Source organism: Melozone crissalis, unplaced genomic scaffold (assembly GCF_028551555.1).
Source record: "Melozone crissalis strain CALT ecotype California unplaced genomic scaffold, PUWL_Pcris_2 ptg000006l_1, whole genome shotgun sequence".
Lineage (NCBI taxonomy): Eukaryota > Metazoa > Chordata > Aves > Passeriformes > Passerellidae > Melozone > Melozone crissalis.
In genome coordinates this window covers 55,969,035-55,993,450 of record NW_026535784.1, presented here as the reverse complement: position 1 = coordinate 55,993,450, position 24,416 = coordinate 55,969,035, and the positions used below count along the sequence as shown (strand labels likewise).

Here is a 24,416-nt window from a genome sequence, read left to right as displayed (position 1 = left end):
GCCCTGCACGACACCACGTGTTGGGGCTGACAACGGCGAGTTTATTGGTTCAGGTACAGCGAGGAGGATTGCAAGCACTTCCAGGACAAATATACAGAGGGGGAGGGGGGGGGTGGGAAATAACAAAAGAGAAAACAAAATAAACAAAATACCCCAAAACAATTAAAAAAAAAAGGGGGGGGGCAGGATCAGCACAGAACGGGAATAGAGCTAAAAAGGGAACGCTTTTATCTGGGTTATGACAACGTACTCCCAAGCAGGAATCACTTCCTTTCTCCAGTTAAGTTGAGCGGTCTTTCCAATAAAATAAAGAGTGGTGGGGGATGAAGTTAGTGTGCACTTCCCTGGAAAACAAACTCTAATTCATGCCAGTTAAACACTAGAACTAAAAATGTACAAAGAAGCATCAGAGGAGATGAGTGTTGTTAGAGTGTTACCTTTTCCTCTCTGAACAGTCCAGAAGGAAAACAATGACTACAAATACAGCAGGCAAACTGACTTTCGGGCTGATGGGCATGGGACAGAGAGAGTGTCTTAAGGAATTCAGTCTCAAGTTGTGCTAAATGCTCTTCGTCCTCTGTATGGCACATTTTGGTCCATGATGGGGATTTGAGTTGAGACGAACCCTGATTTCTTACAGAAACATGTAAATATTGTTGCTCTTTTAAAATGCCAGGTGTACTTCCTTCTACAAAGGTTGGGAGAGGTTTATAGGAAGTAGTCTGGGGTACGACGGGTAACATGAGGCTCTCCACGACGAGGTGCTGGGTCAAACTGGAGGCTGCAGGAAACAAAAATGGATCACTTACCCTCCTCCACAAGTCACTTTCCATTGCCATGATAAACACCAGGCTTGTTCTCCTGCTGCACGTAACATTCCAAGCCCCAAACAAGAGTTAAAACTCATCAGTGACCCAGCAGCCTGTCACCACTTTCTCAGGCGAGCAGCTGAAAGCACAATTCAGACCCTCTCCTTCATCTTACCAAAGATGAAAACAAATAGATAAAGCCATGTGTTTTTACTCTCTCCATCAAGCTTAGGCAATAAAGAGATTGAAGGGCAGAAGCTCCAACTCTCCAGACAGCCAGGAAGAGAAGCTTTTAGGAGCTTAACTCATTGCTTACTTTAAGGCAGAGCACATGTTAATTCCAGAGTGGTCTGAGCTGGCTTTTCATGGAAGAACCCCTTTGGGAATGATCAGCCATTCCTCAGAGTGGCTAGAAGGAGAGCCCAGCCCAAGGCAGCATACTCACAAGGAATATTTTAAAGTGTCATCTAGTTCCATGATAGCAGCCTGGTTCCCACAGCGGTAGCAGTAATTGGGGGCACTGAAGATGGTCACCACATTCCGGTCGTGGCACCAGTTATAACCCTGCCAGGGACAGAGAGGGAAAAACAAAAGGTCTCTGTTAAACCTCAGCCCCTCCAAAGTTCCTCTTCAGGCCTGAAACTCTCTGAGGCACTTGCGAAACTACAGATTTCTTGAAGTATTTCCAACTGACTTAGTTTCATTTCAAAATAGGTGCTTTACCACAAGAAGCAGCAGCAGGTACCTCACAAAACTAGCTTCAAGCAGCCTATAGGAGATCATCCCCTCCTCACTTGTAAATTATGGACTGCACCACTGAAAAGCCTTGGGATTTTTAGGGATGCCTTCAGCTTTCCTCCATCACAAGTGACAATTTGCCTGCTGAATGCCACTGACTTCTGACACACAGTTCTGCTTAAGGGATCTACCTGCACTAGACTTTAAAAAGCATCTGCTCCATTGATCCACTTGGCATTCTTCCAGCAAGACATCCAAGAATAGCCTGTAGAGAGCCAAAAATGGCATAATCCCTGTCACATCTGACTGCTGAGCACTATGGGACAGGCTGTTGGATGTAGCAGCAGTCTGAGCAAGAACAAACCAGCATGGAAAAAGATTATTCCTGCCACAAACAGGGCATGACACAGCCTCTCTGGCAATTTACTTGGAGGGGGCAATTTGCTTGGAAAGGCCAGAACATCCCCTTATTTAGGCTGCAGGTCAAAGCACGTCACTTTATTTTGTTGTTTCCATGTGACTAAAGCCTCTCTTTGGTACTGACCTATGTAAAAGGTGCCAACAACCCTGTGAGTGGAAGGTGTCCCAGAGCAGACCCCGTGGGCCCCTGTGTTGGAAGCCCTGGCTAGCAGTGCTTGCCCTACCTCCATGACCAGCTGGTGAGCGCGGGAGACCAGTGTGAGACCATTGGCGTGGTTGAAGGTTTCCGAAATGTCCTGCCCGAAGGTGTAGCCAGCACCACGTGGGGAAATGCCCCAGCCGCCGCGGTCATCCGGGTCCGACCACAACAGATCACACATCGGACCCTGGGAACATTAGGAGCTCTCCGTTAGACCACTGGCAAGGTGCTTAAACACTTTTTATTTACAGCAGCAAGACTGCCAGCATGTCCTGCTCAGTGCAAAGCACGTGAAGAGTTTACTGAGCACACGTCTGTGAGCCCCAGCCACTCCCAACAAGACTTCCAGCTGCCCGTGGAGCTCCAAGGTGGATTTCAGTTCAGATTTCATGCCCCAGGAAGCTGCAACAAGGTGCAACACCACAGGAGGGAGGCTGGGCTGGCTGGGGAGGAAGGATGGTGATACAATGTGGCTTCACATGGTGGTTGTCAGTTCACAACCAGCTCTGAGAGGAGGCTGAAGATAGTAAACACCCTCCCCTGCCAAATCCTGCTCTTTGAGTCAGACTGAAAGCCCAAAAATCCCACGATTCTAGGGAAAACAGCTGTGAAACCCCCACAGCTCTCCTTACGTAGGCTGCTGTAATCAAAGCACACTGACTTATGTGTGTTTTTGCCCAATTGTTCATCTGCTCTAGCTCCTGGAAAGGCCATAATCCATGTGTAACCACATGTCTAAATGGACTGCAATGTGAGAAAACATTAGCATCTTCCACCAGCAGATATGTAAGTTTCTGAATTCTGTTACCTCGTGTGGAACTTCCTGCAGGCGGTCCAGAGCCCTGATATGATCCAGTGTATCTATGGATGGAGAGAGGCCACCATGGAGGCAGAATATCTGTTCCAGAAAGAAAAGAGCAATCCATTAAGTGGGAGCAATGACCTCCAAACCAGCTGGGTCTAACTCTGTTAACACTCATTCCCAACCCCAGCCATCTTATCCTGGGATCACAAGTTACAGGAGCTTGTCTGGGACTGTTCCTCTGGATGTCACACAACACAGCTTGCAGAAAGGGAGGGAAGGGAGGCTTTTCCTCACACCACACTCACCTGGCCGTCTACTAGAGCTGTGAGAGGCAGGTAATCAAACAGGTCTGTGAAGTACTTCCAGACATTGGCGTTGCCGTACTTGCGCAGGCACTCGTCGTAGAAGCCGTACACCTGGGTGATTTGCCTGCTCTCGTGGTTGCCCCTCAGGATCGTGATGCGCTCTGGGTACCGCACCTGGGGGCGGACAGAACCTCCCTTAGCAGAGGCATGGAAACAAGGAGTGATGGAATATCACCCACAGCAGCCCAGCACTCTGCTCCCAGCACGGATCCATTTACACCCGTCATGCCTGAGCCAACAGCAGCGTCACCGGGAGGAGAAAATGGCTCCCAGCTCCTATCCCCAGTCTCCTAAGCCGTACCTTCAGCGCCACCAGCAGAGTCACTGTCTCCACTGAGTAATAGCCTCTGTCCACGTAGTCTCCCATGAACAGGTAGTTTGTGTCTGGAGACTTGCCACCGATCCTGAAGAGCTCCATGAGGTCATGGAACTGCCCATGGACATCCCCGCAGACGGTGACGGGGCAGCGTACCTCTTGCACATTGGATTCCTTGGTAAGGATTTCCTTAGCCTGGCAAGGAAAGCACGTTTAGGACACAAAAGGAGGAAGCTCCTCCAGAGGCAGGTGATGTTATTCTGCTGCATTCCCACAGGAAACTGGTGTCATCCCCACAGCCCAAGATGACCACTGGAAAAGAGTTTGGTGGGTGAGCACAGACTAGGGATGCTTCCCAAATCCCAGTGCAGGGGGATGAGCAGGTTTACTACAGCAAGGCTAGATTTCCTTGCCCAGGGCACATTTTGCCCACCAAAATTCCAATCCTCTTCCAAGCACAACAGTTCAGCAACTTCTACAGGCGAGTCACATACAACTGGAAAGCAAAGACAGAGGCAATTGGAACATATGGAGCCACAACCAGCTTCCTCGGCTGTACCCAGCTGGCAACAAAACCACCACAGATGGAGGGATGGCATCCCTGGATTTAGTCATCTCTTCTTCCACACCCAGCAGTTCCTCTGCTAATTACAACCATGCCATGTAGCCTATCTGCACCACCTCATTATCCTTATCAAATACCAGGTTTGTTGTGCTGCCTGCAGCTCACTGACTGATGCTGATCAGCGCTCCTGGCACATCTGAGGCACAGGGAACACCCACAGGATGGCTCCATCTGATCCAAACAAAAGGGCTGGAAGATCATCAGCACTGAGCAGTCACAGGCAGGTGATGATCTGGGTATTCCCTGCCATATCCCTTAGCTCAGGATGAGCTAAGGCTCACCCTGGGCTGCCAGAAGGGAGCTGCTTCCCAAGGATACCCTCTGAGGACGCCTGCATTCCCATTCCAATGTTTGCTGCCTTGCCTCTCTTCAGAAAAACATGTATCTGGAAGGAATAACTACACCCCAAGCAGTTTGGACAGTTTGGACTGCATCCAGCATGCTCTCTGCACAGAACCTAACCTGAGGGATCCTTAAAGTCACCTCCTGCCCGTGGACTTGCTGAGATGGGCTGTGCCTGGGAACTGCTGAACATGTTGTATGTGAGTGCAGTAGTAGCACTCAGATTCTGCTCGCATGTCTTTAAAAGCATTTACAGCGCCTTCGGAGAGCTTCCACCCTCTGGGAGAGACAAATATAAACCCACAAAACAGCTGCTCCCTGTGCTCTGGCTGCTGCACAAAGCAACAGGCAGGGGTTTGCTCCAAGCTGGAGCTCAGCAGGGCTCCTTTTCCACAGGAACAGGGCAAACAGGCTCCCTTCAAACCTATCCCAGGAAGGGGGGCCAGCCCACAAACTGAAACGTCAGTGCCAGGAGAACCCAGAAGTTTCCCCTGATGAGGAAGGAGGAGCTGGCAGGTGACAGGAGCGACTCCTTGTGCTGCCAAGCAGCTGTTCCCCTGCACCCATTTTAGCTCACCCTGTGGGCAGGACACTCATAAGTGCACGTGGACACATCCAGGCTGTCATCTGAACTCTGCAGAGCTGGTTTACATCAGACTGGGGAGCCCCAGTTTGCCCTTACGTGATCATTTTCTAATGCAGAACAAGACTCTCAAAATGCTCAGCATCAATAAAAACACCCCAGAAAAGCAGTGACTAACTGCCTGCAGTGTGAACACTGCCATCAAATTACTTAAAATAAAAAGCACTATTACAAAGCAAAAATGAAAACCTCTGATGCAAGCAGGCTGCCTGGCATCATCAGCACTCACTTAATCCAGAAGGCTAATAAATAACTATGACTTAGAAGTCAAAATTTAGCTACCTTTGTTGCAGAAAACAGTGACTAATGGTATCAGCTTCCTGTGCATCTGTCCCACTTGCGCTGGATGAAAACCATATCCAGGTCAGGATAAAAAGCAGCAGCTTTTAGGTGTTTTTATTAAATAAACCTCCTTTGTATTAAATAAACCCAACCAATGGCTACCTGTCTGTGCTCAGAGAGCCTCTGAGGAGCAGCCCATTTGCTGGCTGTGAGCTTGCCCATCACCTCAACTCCTTGGGTGCTTCTCAAGAGCCTTGGAGAAAGGAAAAACTCCATTCCTTCTGGAGCATTCATTCCCTCAGCTTGGTCTGACCGATAGAGGCTTGTTCTCTGGGAATCCAAAGCCAGGCATGGAGTTTGGGATCAAAATTCACCTGAACCTCGAACCCACCAATGTCCACAGTCCGAACTACGGTACCACCAAGTGGGCTGAGATATTGAACCTCAGGGAGCTTGGCTGGAAGGAGAACCAGCCAAGTGGGATGGGAGTCAGAGGGATGGGAGGGATGGACCTGTCTCACCCTTCAGGAATGAGGCAGCAGGGGACACCCAGAGCCTCTGCCAAGGCACCCAGGTGCTCCCAGAGACTCCTGAACCAGCACCACCAACAGAGAGACAAAACACTGCCAGCCACAACACAGCACAAGGAATTGCCTGCAACGGGACCGTGTCCCCTCTTACACATCCCAAGAACCAGGAGAGGAGAGAAAAGCAGCAAGGAGAGGGACGGCCATGGACGGCTGCTTGTTTAACTCAGGAGACAGCCTTTTCCCTGCCTTCCTCCATAGCCCATTTCACCATCTTGGTGAAAAACCTGGATTAAGCAAGGTGGCTCTCAACTCCCTCACCTGTGGGCTCCAGCAGTGACCGGAATTAATCCTTCTATCAGCCTCTGAATTTCTGCAGGGTTTGAGCTAATTTCCATTGTGAACACCAACAGAATAGGAACAATGCTATCACAGTGAGGAACAGCACCTCCCTCACCTCATCCCTGTATGAGCCACAGGGGCAGATCAGCTCCCTAACAAGGTTACCACTGGGCAGGTGAGGACAGAACGCCACTTCCACAGCTGCAAACTTCAACAACTTTGAAGCGTACACAGTCACTAGGCACACCTCCATTGTGTCCAATTCCTCCCTCATCACTGCCCACTATGCCAGTACGTAAACCAAGAACGACCCACACAAATAACTCTCGGATTTTTCTAGATTTTTTCCCCCACTTCATTTTGATTTTTTGCTTTAGTACTCAGTTCACCCACACACTGAAACCTGAGGCAAAAGGCACTACTGCACTGGGCCCCTTTGAAATCAGCTCCAAACACAAGAGTGCTAGAAAGTGTTCGGGAGAAGAGGATTTCTCCAAATATAATTTCAAGGAAACCAACTAAACCAGCTTTGTGGCAGGGCTTCACACCCAGAGGTTTTTGTAAGCTCCTCTCCTGGGTGACCAAACCACTCCCCAAAACTTAAACAAGCCAAGTCAGTGCAGGGCACAGTGTTTCCTTCATGCCCCAGTCGTTTCCATCAGTTTCCAGCAGCCTGGAAGAACAAGGTGCTGTGACAGATGACACACCTCCCTGTCACCTGCCTCCTGAAGGACAAACACCCTCCCCACCTCCAGCTGAGCTCTCCCACCCAGCTTCTCCCTATTTCCTGTGTGTCCAGCCACAATCTGCTCCCCAAAACACAGCAGCCACTACTCCAGCTTCCCGAACAGCCACAGCTCCCTCACAACTGAGGGAGCTCTGGAGAAAGAGTCACAAAACAAACAGACAGCCCTAGCATGGGACTGAAAAAATGAAAAAGAAGGGAAGCAAACAGAAGCTGTCTGGGGGTTAAGGAGTGCTAGGATCACTGCTGGAAGAATATGGCAAGGAAAATCTTCCCTTGGTCACAGACTGCAGTGTTGAGAGACTACTCAGACAACACCCAGCACAGGTCTGAGGACCTTTCTCCTGATGGGAAAAAAAGGCTTTTCCCATTCCCCACTAAACAAACCCGAGCACGGTGTGCCAAGGCCTGTCCAGAACAGCCGACAGTGTCCTTTACCCAACCATTCCTCTTTCTATTTTGGTCCCCTCAGCGGGCGGGGAGTGTCTCTGGGTCTCATCTCTGCTTCCCGAGGTCCCACCTTGAAGCCAGTGGGTTTCCTCACTGACTGGGGGTCGATTTTTCAGCGCGGGGCTCCTCCATGTTGAGCGGCACACCGGGTACCCCACCGGCACCACGCCGGTGTCCCAGCGCTGGATACTCCAGAGACACCGACCTGGCCACGCCATGTCCAATCTCACAGAAACCGCTGCAGGCATCCAATGGCGGATACTTCACAGGCACCATCCCGCTCACCCCAAACCCACCGGCACCAGCCGCTTTCCCAGTGCCGATATCCAGCCAGGCGCATCCCCGCCTCCCAAAGCCCGATATCCCGCGGGCACCACCCGCTCTCGCCAGGCCCGGCGTTCCACAGGCAGCACGCCGCCCCCCAGAGCCCGATACGCCCCGGCCGCAAGCCCGTCTGCCAACGCCGGACACACCGCGGGCCCCGTCCCGCCCTGCCAACGTCCGGGCCCCGCACTCACCTTCTCGCACAGGCTGCGGACCTGGCTCTCGCTCAGCTGCCGGCACTCGTTCAGCTGCTCGATCCACTGGTCCAGCTCCTTGGCGAAGCCCTTCTCCTCCATGGCGAGGGGGGCCGGGCGGGCCCCCCGAGGCCCGGGCCCGCCTGTGGGTGCCGGCGGCGACCGGGGACGCGCGGCCCACTCGGGTCTGCTCCGCTCCGCGTAATGGCGGCGCCCCCCGCCTGCCGCGGCTGCTGCGCAATTCCGGCCACGCCCACGGCCGCGCGCGCCGCGCGCCGACGCTTCCGGCGCGCTGAGTCGGCCTCAGAGCCACGCCCCTCCCCGCTGGCCACGCCCCTCCGCTCGGCCCCGCCCCTCCCTTCACGGCTGCGTGAGGCTATGGCGGCTGCGCTCGGCAAAGGAAAAAGGAATAAACTGCTCCCTTCTTTCTAAGGAAAAAGGATAACCTCACACGCGTTTGCGCCCGCTGTGCGTGTCGAGTCGCAAGCATTGGCAGCAGGGCTTGGGAATGTGACAGTCCCTGTCTGCCCCTCAGTGAATGTGCGGTGTTCATTCCTTTCGCCATATTCCCGTGAAATACTGTGCGGCAATAATCACAACTGGAGGTTTTTTTTTTCATCACGTGTACGATGATGTGCCAAATATGATACACGATCAGTGAATATAAGCAGTAAAATTAATATATTTACTTACAATCTGGCACTCTAGTCACCTTGCCGTCAGCTTTAAAGTGTGACAGACCTGCACGAATTCCTACCTACTACTGTTTATTTCTCTCCTTTGAACTCGTTCTGCTGTCTCCCTTGTAGCCAAATGGAGCAGCAATATTATGACAGAGATGCAACAACTGAGGGTGTGACACTGCCGCAATCTGGAGTGTCCACAGAGCAAGAACTGGGATTTTGGGAGACCTCTGAGGGGAAATTTCCCTGGGATTTTTAGCAGGATAAGGTAGATCAAGTCCATGAGGTGTGTTCATGTCAGATGGGAAGGCTGAGCTTTACTGAGGAGCTGCTCAGGCTGTCCTACCAGGAGCACTCATGCTGCTCACAGTTCCCTTCATCTCCGCTGGGTAAAACAGACAGATTTAAGGAATTCACCCTGAACTGAGGGGAACAAAATGAAAGGATTCACAACATCACATCCCTGAAGTAAATTTTCTAACTAAAAACAGCTAGCAAAGTAAAAGAGAGCAGTTTACATAAAGCACACCTTGTGGCTACTGTTACAGATGACAATTGCTCGCCAGTCCAGTTCCCAGGAAAGATAGCTGCCAGGAGGTGTTCACACTCCTCTGAATGTTTGATTTGTTTTCCAGAAGATCATTTCTGACCATATTGCCCATGTTTGTGACACTGCAGCACAGAACAGCCATGGGATAAGGCAAACCCAGCCTTGTGGCAGGAACAATAAATCTTCCTAGTCCGAAGCATACAGGAGAGCAGCACCGTCAAAAAAAGTCACCCCTGACTTGTCCAAAATGACCCAAAAAAGGACATCCAGCACCCCAATAAAAATCACCCCTGACTTGTCCAAAATGACCCCAAAAAATGGCATCCAGCACCTCCAATAAAAATCACCCCTGCCTTGTCCAAAATGACCCAAAAAAGGGCATCCTGAGCCTCAGGAGGTCAGCCTTAAACCAAAAGCAGCTTTTATCCCATCTTTCAGTTTCTGGAGGTTTCCTCGTGATTTAACTTGAGCAAACAAAGCCCACATGGACATGCATGCTGTGGTGCTAAGTTTCTATTTACTGATTCCTTGCCATCATTAAAATGTTTAATAGGGGAAGCTTAAATGGAAAGGTGCAGCTGAGATATTTCTCTTGGCTCCCTGTCAGGAATAAAGAGGTTTTGAGGTATCGATCCGATGGCAGGTCCTCAGCAAAGCTCTGGCAAAACCTCACAGCCTGAGCCAGGAGCATCCCCAGAGCAACAGGACGTGGTTTGCTGGAAAGAGGGAGCTCGTGGGATCAGCTGGGGATTTTCCTGCAAAGGAGTGGCAGGGATGGAGCCTGCAGAGTCTCCCAGCAGCAGTGAGGACATTCATCAGGCTCCCTGGCAGGGAAAACTGACAAGCCTCACCCAGAGGGAATTAATGAAGGCAGGATTTTCCACCACCTTCTCTAAAAATCTCTTCATTTCTCTGCTAGAACCTTCTAAAAAGGCAATGCTGGTAAAGTGGCATAAAAGGCCATTTTATTAAAAAGTACGTTACTGTTGGCTGTGTAACATTAAACCCCCCCATGGGGTACCTTGCTTTCTTATTCTTGTGATTTTTCCACTGAAACTCGTTTTTTTTAGGTTGCGATACAGAACACAGGAGAAACAGCAATGCCTATGGAAGGCGTTGCCTGGGCTTATCCACTGCTTCCCAAAGAGTGCTGGACTCCTGTGTTTTAGAGAGGATAAAAACCCACCCCACAGTGAATAAATGAAATAAATCAGTAAAGTTCTTCCTTCTGCCAGCAGATGAGGGTGCACAAACCCAGTGGGAGCTGCTCCAAGGGCCCCTGACCCCCCTGTGAGGGTGCAGGGGAACACTGGACCACTCAGTGGCACGAGGATACAGATCCCTAAAACACATTTTGGGGTGCAGACACAGCATTTTTGCAGTGCATGGGAGGCAAACCTACCTGGCAGCAGCCTCTATGGAAGCCTGGATTCTTTCTCCCAGGGTTTCCCCACAGGATTTGTCTCCCTCCTTCCCGTGATGGCATCTATCCCCATGGGCAGCACTGTGAGGAGCAGCAGGGAACATTACAACATCTTGGTAAACTGGGAACAAAAGCCAGGGAGAAGTCAGAGGGGAGGAAAGAGGCAAAGAGAGGGGGAATGCTGCCAGGAGAAGGGGGATGAATCTCTGAAAATGGACTCTGTTGCTGTGATGTATGCACAGGGATGGATTCCGAAAGAAAGGAGAGTAGCCAAACTCTCACAAGGATCCTCCCGAAATGTTCCTCTCGGACACAGCTGCATCTTTCAGGGAATAAAAAATGTCCTCCTGCAGCAGCCTGGAACAATTTTAATCCCCAAACAGCTATTTTGGGGAGGGGGAGGAACCTCAAAACCTGCAAGCCTTGCAACAGGTTCTGTTTGCAAACGCAGGCGAATCTGGAACATTTGCCTATTCCCTGTATCGAGCCTGCCGGCTGATTTGATTACTTCCCTGGAAACGCATGTGCAAATCGGGTTTGCAGCCTTCGGAGGGCACTGCCTTCCGCCGCGCCGGCTCCGGTGACTGATGCCAGCGTCTCGCTAATGCGATGTGCAGGAAGAGCCGGCGGTGCCCGCAGCTCGCGGCCGTAAATCCCTCCGTTCCCAAATGCAAAACGCTGCCGTCGGAAATGCCTCACCCTGGAAAAATGTGTTAGCAACAATTCTATCGCTCAGATGAAGCGGGCTGAGGCACAGCCGCTCCTCTGCCGCGCACTTACCCGGATAGAAGGAGCCGATGATGGAAGACTGCGGGGGGGAAAGGGCATCAAATTGAAAAGCCCCGGGGAGATGAATGGGAGATAAGGGAGAGAAAAACATTTACAGCCTGAAATGATTCCCCTCCCGGAAAAAATTTCCTTCTCTTCTCCCTGGGAAGCGCTCAAAGGAGAGCTGTGGTGCAGACACCTTGGAGCAGGGGTAAATCTGATGGTAAGAATCTGAGCAGACAGTTAAGACTACACAAGTAAGCAAATTTATTTGAGGACAGAACAAATATCGTGGCAAACAACAATATGCAAATTCAGTTGAGAACAGGGGTAAATATCAGACTTTGTTTTCAAATCGATATAAAATATAGTCAGATTTCATTTTGTCCATAAAGCAGCTCGCATGAGGGTGGGGGGTTGGAGGGGGTGGCCCTGTTCACGCCATCCGAGGTGGGTGTCACCTGGAAAACCTCAGGCTCGGGAATGATGCTGGGAGGAGACGGAGTCACCTTTGGGACTCTTAAATTTCCACCTCCGTTCTCCTTAAAAGCCAATTTTTGCCACAAAGCAAGGGGCAGGCTCATCCCCTCCAAGACCCTCAGTGCCCACCCACCTATGTTTGGACCGAGCAGCCACGAGAATCCCAGCTGCTTTTTAGGGTTGGGCAGCTTTGAAGGCACCTGCACCTCCTCTTCCTCACTGGCTCCAGTGGCTGAGCCTGAAAAGCCAGCGAGGGAGCAGCTCACTGCAGATGCCAGAGGAGTGAACAGGGCAAAATCCCCTCCTAGGGTGAAGGTGCTGGCGAGCTGCTTTGTAGAAAAACCATCCCAAAATAAAAGCAGACATAGAAAACATTAGATTGTCAATGAGGCTTTGAAACAAATTCAAGTTTATCCTTAATTTTTCTCATATGTGTGTGTGTGTGTGTGTGTGTGTGTGTATGATACAAACAGACGAGAAAGATGTGGTGGACTTCAAGCTGGGGACGGGCATGTGGTCAGTTGGTGTCCGCAGGAGCACCATCAGATAGGGAGGAGTTAGCACCAGAGAGTTTGGAGGAGCCAACTGAGCACATGCAAAGTCCTTTGGGAACAACGGGGCAGTGGGGATACATGGAACAGTCCATTGGAAACAATACAAGGCAATTCATGAGTTTTCATACAGTACAATACAGTCACTGATCAATTAACCCTTTCAGTACAGTACATGACAAGTAACACTTTGCACCCTGTTAGCACTAGGAAAGGAGGGTTTGGGCTGCAGAGGGGTGGCTGCTGAGCTGGCCCTTCTGCCCTTGGATTTCAGGGACTGTGGATTGCTTTGGCCGCTTTCCCACCCCAGCTCAGACAGCCCGAGCCCAGCCTGGCTCCCGGGGGGATGCACTGGTGGAGCACAGTGCCACCAGCCCATCCTCCCAAATCAGGGAATCCCAGAATCTCACAATGGAAGGGACCTTAAAAATCATCTAACTCCACCCTCTTTTTCACCAGACCAAGCTGCACAATGGTCCCAGTTTGGCCACGGGGATGGAAGAGCCACCCCACTCTGCCCTGTGGCAGCCACCAAAGTGATGAGAAAACCTCAAATTGACACTCCACCTGGCCACTTCTGGTGCCAAAACACGCAGAAAAGGGTTCAGGAGCTGCCCTCAGTCGGCCTCGAGCCAAAGCTGCTTCTTCCCTCAGGCGTAGTGAGAACAGGGTCCATTGGAAAAGTGCTAAATTACAGTACATTGGCATTTCCATATGTCAACTATTGAACAGCAAAACAGATTGTTTGAAAACAGAATCAGTATCGTACAGTAAGTTCACACTTAATTCTTCACCGTTTCTACACTTGTAACACATGCATTTTATTTCCATTAGTTTAATGCCAGTAGGACCAACATCCTCCAGAACAATGATCTAACATTAAACAAAACCTCCTAAGGAAAATATTAAGCATCACATAAAGTTTCAGGAGAAAACCTGTTAATTAGCATCACAAGGTACTCAGATTTACATTTAGGAGTTTTCATGCCATGACTTTAAAACACCTTTTGGTTAATATCCTGGGGGTGGGGAAAAACAAACCCAAAAAAACCAAACCAACCCAAAAAAAAAAATTTAAAAAAGAATGTTTTGGGAAGTAATCTATTTCTCTGAGTGTATACACACCCAGGGAGACAAGCACGAACACATGGGCCAGTGCATGGGTGTGTGCACAATTTTGTTTTGATAAACTTGACTCATTTCAAGGGCATTTTCATGGGTCCAAAAAGACTTTCAAGGAAACAAACTCTAAACTACTGAAGCAAATTAAAAAGTCTCTCTTGGAGGAACAGAAAAGGTTGGTAAAGCATTGCCTGTGTGCTGTTACAATGCACTTCCCACGAGCTATCTGAAAACCCAAACAACTAAAAATCCTTTTTTTCCACCTAAAAGGCCCTTCCAGAGCAAAGGGTGCTGTGCTAGGATTTGCATCCAGGCCTCAAACGTGACAGGCAGGAGAAAACACTTAATTCTACCTTCCCAAAGGATGAGATGCCATCTCCAAAGGACAAAAAACTACACCTGAGGGGGAAAAAAAGACAAAAAATACCTGTTCCACATCCCCCTTTCTCCCAAGCTTATTTCCAAGGACTCAGTGAGACTGGTGGGCTTGCTGGGGGTGGGGAGGATTTTCCAAATGGTGTGCCTTTATCCTGGTGACAGTGAGCAGGATGTGGGCTCTGAGTCACCAAGGTACTTTCTGAAAGGGCTGTTCCCTCAGCCACTATAATTCTGGGGCTCAGACAGAGCAGCAGCATCGCCTGGTGCTATTTCTTTAAAGCTAAATTTGCAGGGATAATTTGGCTGGGGATGGGGGGGGAGTGGGGTGAAGAAGAAAAAGAACCAACCCCACCCAAAATGCTGGTTTTATTTTTGTTTCTACATCCGTGACAGAGGATGCAAGACCATAATACTTGGGGTTGCTCAAGATTTGGGGTTTTTAACCACCTTGGGTTCCCAATGAATATCCAAGCCCCTGAAGAAGGAAGCCAACAAAACCAGCCACTAAAACTGGAGCTGTTTAGGAAAACTCCTCCATCTGCTGCAAGAGGGAAACCCAACACACCCATTTCTTTTTGCTGCTGAAGGTTATTTCCATGCTGGCCCCTTGCGAGCAGCAGTGAAGGAGAAGCCCTAATTCCCTTCTCTGCGTTCTCACTGATCACGCTGCACTGGCAGGGTTTATCCATCAAGTGTCACCGGGGAGAAACTCCCATCCCGGAGGATTGCCAGAGAAGGGTTTGGATTGGCTGTGGGCTCATCAAGGATGATGAGCAGCAGTCCCAAGTGTGGGTACCCTGGCATGAAGGGAACATGGGGCTCTCATATCCACCATGATTCATTTGCTGCTGTGGAAAACCCACAGGGGCTTTTAAAGGAGCAAAACCTCACCAGGTGGTTGGGAGTGGGTGGTTTGGGGCAGCAAAACCCAGATTATTCAGCATCCCAGGGATCACCATTCCAAATCCTAGAGATTTCTGACTATGTTTCCTACTAACTCTACCCTGCTGCTTTCTTGCTGGCAAGGGAGCTCTGATCCCTGGCCTTCCATATGGAAATACCACAGGAATTTAACAGGAATAGCACATCTGAACTGCCTCTGAACATGAGAGCTGATCAACTCCTAACAACGCTTTCCAAATCCAACAGCAAACCCCAGGGTTATTGTGCTCCATCTTCCAAATGGTCTGTAAATCTTTTTTACTTCAAAATGCCTTTTGCAGTTGAAGCCCACGACCAATCCCAACAGCACTTTCAGTGCAGGCACAATGATGGCTTTTATTGCAGTGGCTTGAGCACAGCCTTTATTGGCACCAGGCTCTCAAACTGGTTTGGGCTGGGCTGTCCCATGGACTCACCAGGGTCCCATACCAGACACAAGAGCTCCCGCTCCGCTCAGTTCCAGGTGCCAAGGAGATGATCTTGCACCATCCCAATCCCTTTTGAGACTTCTCCTGCATCTTTGGTGTTTTTAAAAGCCATGCCCTTGGGTCTGCATGTGACCTCGAAGTTTACAACAACCACCACATCTGCCTGTAGGGGTTGGTGCTGTCGTGTAAAACAAACTTGGATGGGTAAATTCCCTACTCTCAGGTGGCTAATGGATATGCAATGAAAATCAGGCACTGGACAGTGGTCCAACACACCTCAAAATTTTCTTCTGATGGCCCCTACATAATTAACACTGCGCCTAGGAGGGGAAATAGCTGGGGAAAAGAAGAGAGTTGAAAACTCAGTGCTAACAGTAGGTACAAAAGTGCAGTGCTCAGTTTAGTCCGAAGCAAAGTGACTGCTAGTACTTAAAGTGCTAGTCCCAGCGTCGGTTTGGTTCAGTGTCCGAAACACGGGGGAAGGCGGGGACGCTACCCTGGGGGAAATTAAAAACAGACAGCACTGCAACTGCACATGCCACACCAAAAGTGCTTCAAATCACGCCACGGCTCAGCTTGTGAACACACACGAGCAAACGACTGACACCTTTTAGGCTACTATAAAGAACAGCTCCATGAACTCCATCACTACGAACCTGCTCGGGAAGCAAGCGGTCACGGTGCACAGAAAACAAAGGACGAGCCCACTCCAAAACCAAGAGCCTTTAGGAACACTGACGAGCCTTTGCAACTAGGATACTCAAAGTCTAGCGAAAGCAGCCTTGCCCAGTGTCTGCAACAAGCTTGGCCGATGCTTATCATGCACTTTGCAGAGGCACACTGCCTCCTCTCACACGCTATCTTACAGCTTAGCCTATTTACCTATTTACTTGTGGTCTGCTTCGTTAATTGCAGCTTCCTGACCATGCATTAAGCTGGCTTGTTTCTCTTAACCACCCTACCTGCCAAAGGACAACGAACACAAGGACGAGACGATGAAGGCGGTCTGGTAAACACTGGTTTTCATGAGGAACAAAGCTCCAGAGAAGGACTTTGAATCAGCACGCTCCTGGGGAGAGGCTGGGAAAGGAGGATTCATCCCAAGAGATGACAGGCATTCCCTTTTCCCTCGGTAAACACACACTTCCCACCAACTGCCCCATCACCGAGCCTGATCCCTCTTCACACAAAGCAGAACCTTTAGTTCTCACTGTGTTTCAGCAAGCACCCCAAAAAACTCACCACAGGACCACCAACTCTCCCAAGTGTTGCACAAGGCAACATCTGGCTGTGTAACATCTGGTGCGTCCAAGGTGGATGTGGATCTTTTCTATGGAGAAAGCTCTTTTTAAGTCAAAAGTACTGAGTTGCTGGAACTGGCAGGATCTGTGGGGGATGCTGCAGGTACAGCTGCAGACATGTTTCTCCTCAGAGACCTAGCACTAGGGAGATGGTTTTCCAGCAGCAGGGAACACTAATGTCCCAGGAGTGAAAACAGAGCTACCAACTCACGTCACTTATTTCCCTTACTGCCAGAAAGAGCTGGATTTAACACACAAAGAGCAAGGTTGTGCATACAGGGGATATCGATGTACACAACTGGAAAGAAAGGAAAAGATGTGGGAGCTGGAGAAGTGCAGTGTGATATGAGCAGTGCCCCGCAGTGAGGAGAGCAACAAGGTCCATGGTGGGGAAACACCACCATCTCAGTCCACCATCCAGACAAGAAACTTCTGGAATGATATATCCAGGGGAATGTACACAAGCATGTGGATGTGGCCATGACCCTGCCACCCAGCAAGGAACAAGTCCATCATGGGGGAAAAAGGGAAAAGCATGCCAGCCTTCCCTAAGTGATGCTGGAGCCTTGTGGGATTAAAAGCAATCACTGAGCAATAGACTGGGCAAAGAAGCATCTTCCAGGACTGTATTCCAGGAGTGATCCTGCAAGACTGGCACATCTCAGCATGTGCCATATGTAGGCACTGGGATCACATTTGGTTTAAGTAGCATTGACCTCAATGTTGAGACCAAACCCAAACACTGAAGGCATGGACAATTACCAGCCTGAAAACTCCCGTGCCAAAAGGGCTCCTTTTCCAGGTCTTTTTATAACATGTTCTTTCCTGTCTTCCGATGGAAAGGATTTTTGGCAGATGATTTGGAAGTGGATAATAAATCTAATGCTAGGACACCGTGTCCAATTGCTCAGTAATTTCCTGCACGGCTCTCACCAGGAAGTTTACGCGTGGTTCTGCATTTCTGCCGCTTTAGTTTCTCCTACGGATACATTGTCATTGTGTGTGACACTCCTTATAATTCTGCCTCCACCTGGAGTGGCAACCCTGTTAAATTTTTAAAAAGAAAAGCTATTACAGGTTTTTTAGGAGAAAAAGCTGTCTGCTTGCCTGTGACCTCACCTTTAACCCAAGCTCCAGATTTTAAAGGCATTTATAAAACTCTGCTCCAGCCGCTGCTCTAGATTTTCACCTAAACATCCTCAGCAACTTTCCCAGTCTCCAAAAAACAACTGATTTGAAAGTTTATTAGGAGCAGTAATTTCTTTTTGGAGGCGGAGGCTTTTGCTGCATTGAAGGCTGCAGATATCCGTGCACTGGTTTTCAGTGGTGAATCAAGCGATTCCCAGACACAGCCTATTTCCAAGGAAAACACCAGCCCAGGCTGCTGGGTACCAGAGATACTACAGTGCAAACTGAAGATGCGGGGCCATTTTTAATTCTATGCTAATTATCGCAATAAAAACCAGATCCTGCAGCGGAAGACCCATTCTGGGAAGAAATAATCATCCATCTTTCCTAGCTGTAGCTGCGCTGCTGGAGAAGAAGCTTATTTACAAAATGGCAATCTCCAGGAAAAAAGCTGTTATTGTTGCCTGACAAAGCCATATATTCTGATACCTTCTGGGGGGCTCTGTCTGGAAAATTCCTCTTTGAAACCCAATGCCATAAACCTCAAATATGGAGAAACCCCATCCTGTTCAACAAAAGGCAGCTGTAGGGCTAATGCAACCCACCGTGACACAGAAATGATGCTTGGAGATCCCTGCTTTGAAATCCCTGCTTTCGTTTTAGAGCAGGAAAATCATATGACCTCTAAATTATTTATATGTGAAAAGATGCTTTTAATAAAAGCATCAATGGTGTGTAAACAAAACCCAAATTCCTAAAGCAGACTTTCCACTTTTTGTGTGGTTACTTAAATGCGGATGAGAAACATCTTTTTTCCCCCCTGGACAAAAACATCCATCGTGCAGGATGGCATGAAAATGCCCTTTTTTAGTATGCAGGAAACACAAGAAGCCAAATAAAGCCATGAACCTGCAGAGTAGTTGTGAAAGGGATGAAGAAAACCCAACCAAGCAGCAGGACTGCAATCTGTTCCTGTGCTCCCTGAAGAGCCTCTCACAGCAGATTGCAGTGCCAGACAATCTTAGGGAGATGGGAACCTGCACTTGGGTCCCAGCCAAGACACAATCTTCCTCCAAAAGCTGCTTGGTGCCACTACCTATGGAAAAGACTCTGCTCCACCTTCTCCATCCCTCCTAGCTGGGTATCCATGAGGCCTACATCCAGTATTCCCAGGCACGTTCCCAGGGAGCAGCAGAACAGCTCTGGTACGCCGCCCCACCACAATGATGGAGCCTGAAGACGGGAACATTGGACCACAGGGACAGCATGTTGAAAGCAAAACATTTTATTACCATCGGTTAAGCTTCATAATGCACGCTTATGAGTAACAGAGAGGTTATATGGAGATCACTTTGCTCCCTACCAACTGCAGCTTCTGGGATTAAATGTAGCAGCTGTTGAGCGGAGCGGAACGGGACCAGTGCAAAGAAAAGGAGAATAAAATACATTTGAAACAGTGGGGGGTAGCTTGGCAGAAAACAGGCCCCTGACTTGAAATTCAAAGAGAAAGGTGTATTTTTTTGCTGCTGTACCAAAAGGCACGGTGTCCTGGACAACAGCTGGTGACCAAGCACTGCTCTGGAAAGGCACCCCTGTAACTCAATACCCACCTCAGCAACCACCACCTGATATGGGCACTGCAGCTCCCACACAACGCGGGAATGTCAGAGCGGAACGCTTCTCCTTGGAGCCACAACTCCTCTGCAGTCCAGGATGCTGCAAAACCAGGAGCTCCTGACTAATCACACCCTCACAGGAAATTCTGGTGGCCATGGACCACCAGGAGGATGGATGACAACAGGACCTATCCTGAATACTGGATGGTTGATCTCATTCTGATATAGCTCAGCCACAGCATCCTGCAAGGCTCTCCTGGGGTTGACTCAGATGTGTGATTTTTCGCTTGTTTTCTGTCCACTCCCATGAAACGTTTTTGACAGTAAATGCCAGCCTGGGATGGTTTCTAAAGAACACAAGTTTCTTCCAGCAGAAATTGCCCCTTCAATCTAAGATCAAAAATCCAGTTATCTTTCCTAGAGGTCAGAGACCATAAAAAAGCTATTTTGGACCATCTGCTGAAGAGTCACTAACACACTTTACCAGCACCATCTTTTTTAAGCCCAAATCAGTTTACCTTCCAGCCAATCTTCCACAAGCAGCTTCAAATTTTATCAAACCCTATCCAGAGGAGCACTCTGCTTTCCCCTTCCCTGATATTACTGCTCTCATTTCACAATAGTTTCTGCATTCAGAACAGAATTCAAAGGAGAAAATGCCTGCGCTAGTGAAAGAGGACTCCGGTTATTGCTAGCACAAAGCTACCAATTTTTCTTCTTGCAAACAAACCACTTGGCTAGAAAGGTGGGAAGCTCTTGGAAGACTGAGAGCCTGGAGGAGGCTGGTTTTTAGGCTGAGGCAAGTGAAAAATCCCCATATTGTGCCCTCTTGCTTGTTTTGCACAGCATCTTCAGCCTTGCTGAGAGGAAGAGGCTGGCGTGGGTTTTGAACAAGGAGAGAGAGCACCTCAAGGGCTATTGCAACAGCTCGAGGGCTGCAGAAGGGAGCAGGAGAGTGAACTTCCCTCTGTGAAGAGCCTGAGGAGCGAGGTTTAGGGAGGGCATCCCAGCTTTAGAAGGTGCCTCCTAAGAGCAGGAAAGAGGTGTGAAAAGCAACAGGTTAAAGTGCAGCTTGATGCTGCAGGCAGGAGTTAAGTGGGCCACACCTCTGCTTCCTGGTCTGGATTGGGGGTTTTCTCGGGGTTTCACATCTATCAGCATAAAACACACACTGCCAAGCAGACGGTTTTAAGCTCTCTTTAAAAGAAAAGTCTCTGTAATATGCCTTCACCAAGGTAACCCACAGTAAAAAGCTGGCAGCATCCATGAAAATGTTCATCAGGCGACTGCAGCACCTTCCTCCTCTTTTTTTATTTCTTTTTTTAAAATAAGACAGCTAGAAGGAACTTATCAGTGGTAGCTCAAAGGGTTACCCCTGGCAGCACTGAGGGATGACTGTGCTGACATCAGCAGTAAGTGCTGCTCTGGAGAGGGGGCCGGGATGCAGCAGGATTACGTGCACACTGCATGCTGGCACACACTGATCCCAGGACAGACATGCCTCTGGGCTCTCCAGAGAGGATGCACCAGAGGCAGAAGAGGAAGGATGAAAAAGCTGGGCTCCTGTGGTATCCAGGATAAAGCTGTTGGCAGCTTCCCTCTGAGCTGTAATAGGACACACAGTACCTGTGGGTGGTGGTCCCTTGCCTAGCTCAGGTGTCTGCTGCCACTTTGACCCAGGTGCTATGGGCAGGCCCTGCTGGTCCCTGGTCCTGGTGGCTCCCACTGCAGCAACTGGAGGCAGTACAGGACTGTAAGAGAGTAGACAGGAGCTTGGCAGAGGCACAGCTCTTATCTCCACATCTTCATGCTTTGCTGTGGGCACTCTCCTCCCACGTGCCTGAATTTACAAACCCACATCAAACCCCTGGGTCGATTCCCAAACTGATTTGGAAGCATTTGCTATTACACATGCAGAGAAAAGCGACTCTAATTACTCTGCACCCCATTTAAATGTCCCGGGGAGAATGAAATCCTGGCACTGCTCAAAGAAACCAAATTGAGGTTACACATAACAAAGGATCCAGGCATGCCACTGAGCCGTGGTGGGAAGGAAGAGCCTGAGCTCAGAGCAGCATTTGCAGCAGATGCAGCAAAGCTCATCCCTGGGGAAGCTGTCAGACATTGCCTACAAGCGAGATGGTGCGCGCCGGCTGCTCGGAGTCTGCCACCAGCACAGCTCCAGATCTGCCCCAGGGAACTGCTCCATGGAGCCCTCTCCATGTGGGAGCCATCCCTGCAGGAATGGCTGGCTGCAGGGTTAAATAACTCCTGCTTTGCTGCAGCTTCACCCCAGGAATCTGCCCCAGTCCAGAGGTAACGTCTGCCAGAGCCCCACCAGCCATGCAACAGCGGCAGAAGCACGTCAGAGCTGTGGAACAGGATCCCTGGAATAGCTGAGGCCAAAACACACCAAAACAGACAGGGAGCAAAACGACTGTCTGGGAAAAATATAGCCAGCTCCACATCTTTTTGTCTTACATTGGATGCAGCAGCTAGCAAATGCACAGTGAAGGAGGGAACCAAGGCACATTCGGGCTTTGCACAACATTTCCAGAGGGATTCATAATGAAAGCTTAAGGAAAAGATGATGAACTTGTAAGAAAAAAAAGAGGTTTAGGGCCCTCAAGCCAGGTCATGAACAAGACACGAACTCTGTGATCGAGCAGGAAAAAGGGACAACACTAGCAGGATCAGGCACTGCCAGCAAAGTGAGAGGAGAATGTCCCTATGCACTCAGCCATATAAACACCTACAGGGGTTTCTGCCTGTGCTGCTTTAGTGACCTTGATGTTTGGCAACCAGATGGAGCAAGAAATGTAATGCCAGCTTAAAGGATATGCTCTGAGGTAAGAGGCACAGAAGTTTGGCTCACCTTGTGAAACAGTGCCTATTCTCAGCTTACTGGTAAACATTTCAGCCAGAAAACTCTTTCCCTAATTTTACCAGGATGGGGGAGATTATTAAAAAGGCTTAAATTAAAAAACTTCATCACTTACTACAGGGATGTGCACATAAACTGAGTTGTTGAATCTAGGATAAATGCTACTGCCAAGAACTAGATGAAACCCTTGCCCTCTGTTCTTGGCTGTCAGTAGCCTCTGCTCACCCCTGCTAGGATATCTACCTGGGAAAAACTCTTTTCAAAGTGCCACCAGCACAATGCTCCACTTTTCAAACACTCTGCCATGCTTATTGGAGGCTCGGGAGAAAGACTGTCCTTGGAGGCCACTCAGTTCCCTCACAGATTCCTGTTCTAGGCAGCCCTATAGAGATCTCAGAAGTGTTCCAACATCTAGGAGGAAAGAACAAGCAGTGTGGTGAAAATAACCCAAATAGAAAACCCATCTACCTGCTGACTGCACACTGAGCTGCATTTACTCCAGAGCAGTGCTCCATCACCTCCCTCTCAGAGCCTAAGGTCTCTGGCCTTAGATTCCCCCTGCCAGCTTCCTGGGAGAGAGAGAGAGAGACTCTCCTTTTCCATCAGGTACCTCCCAACCAGGCAGCAGCACAGCAGCCTCCTCCGTGCCCAAAGCAAAAGTGACAATTTGCAAAACAGCCACAGGTCCAGGGGGAACGTGCAGACACAAAGCAGCTCCTGCTCAGCACCAGTTGCCAAGGGAAGCAGTGGGAGCACTGCCAAGGCCAGGCTGGGCTCACTCCCTGGGAGCCCTGAGCTTTGCTCTCGTGCTCAAAGCCAGCGGGGTCGCTGCTGCCAGCACACAACGTGCTCCAGATCCCCCCTGGACATGGAACAGCAGGGATAATTGATTTATGTTCAAAATACCAGGGCTGCATTGGCACACCCAGCCTTTTCCCTAGGAAGAGGAGGGAAGAAATAGCTGCCTGACACATGTGCCCCTCTGGAAGCTGCTGGGATGAATATACATCATACATTCATGTGCAGTGGTGGCACTGTGGGACAGCAGGAGCTTCTCTCTCCTTGGACCTACACAGAACTCCCAGATCTCCTCACACTAAAAATGTTACTGAGGGAAAGTTCATGCCAGTATTTCTGTGATTCTTGACACACAATCCTGGGAGATTTAGGAACCTAAGGGAAAACCTGTATTTCCAAACATGCTGGCACAGGGAGCTTACATTGTCATTTATTGTGCTTTCCCTACATTTGTGTTTGAACAGACTCATCAGAAAGCAACAAGAACATGACCAGGGCTAAAAATTACCCCATGTGGAAGGTTCTGTATTTCCTTTGGAAAGGATGCAGAAGAGACCTGACAACAACCTTTAATTATGTGTAAGAGCTGCAGCAGGGAAGAAACCAAACTGTTTTTATAACTCCTCTGGAGAGCATGGCCTGTAAGGCAAAGAGCAATAGAATTAGATGGAAGCAAGGGACACATGGACTGGACAGCAGGAAAAGTATCGGACAGGAAATAGGGTGAAATAGCTTAGGGAGGGAGTGTCGAGCTGGGAGTATCCAGCATGAGAGATTTAAAAGAACAGATTTTTTCCAGGTTGTTCAACTTGGGAAAAATATGGATGCTGTTAGCTCTGTACCCGGCCCTGAAATAGACATTAGAGGCATCCTTGCACTTGACAAATTCAAGTTTAGAGTCAGGTAGGTTCCAAACCTTCCAAACACTACATTTCACCCCAAATTTCTTCCTGGTCTTGCTTCCAGATACCATCAGTATTGATCAGCATCAGACCATCACAAGAACTCTTGCACTCCTTTGAGGTAGGAAGGTGTCATCCACCCCCTTTTAGTGGTGGAGAACACAGGCACAGGCAGGATAAAGCCAAAACAATCCCATCTCTATTATCAGGAGGCCCAGCTCCACACACTGACAGCTTTCCCAGAGTCCAGACAATTACTCCAGCACTTCACTGGTTCAAAGCACAGCTTTCAACAGCTGTTGACACCGACCCCTGCTGCACCTCAGCCCTCAGAGT

At 49.4% G+C, this 24,416-nt stretch overlaps 1 protein-coding gene across 1 annotated transcript; it reads right to left on the bottom strand.

Moving 5' to 3' along the window:
* Positions 1-20: 20 nt before the first annotated feature.
* PPP2CB (protein phosphatase 2 catalytic subunit beta) lies at positions 21-8,280 on the bottom strand. The gene is made up of 7 exons (XM_054295634.1): positions 8,127-8,280; positions 3,638-3,847; positions 3,277-3,450; positions 2,975-3,064; positions 2,192-2,353; positions 1,255-1,373; positions 21-781 (listed from the first exon to the last, which is right to left on the bottom strand). The coding sequence occupies exons 1-7, from the start codon at positions 8,226-8,228 to the stop codon at positions 709-711; spliced, it is 930 nt and encodes a 309-aa protein (XP_054151609.1). The 5' UTR covers positions 8,229-8,280; the 3' UTR covers positions 21-708.
* Between the last annotated feature and the right edge of the window lie 16,136 nt (positions 8,281-24,416).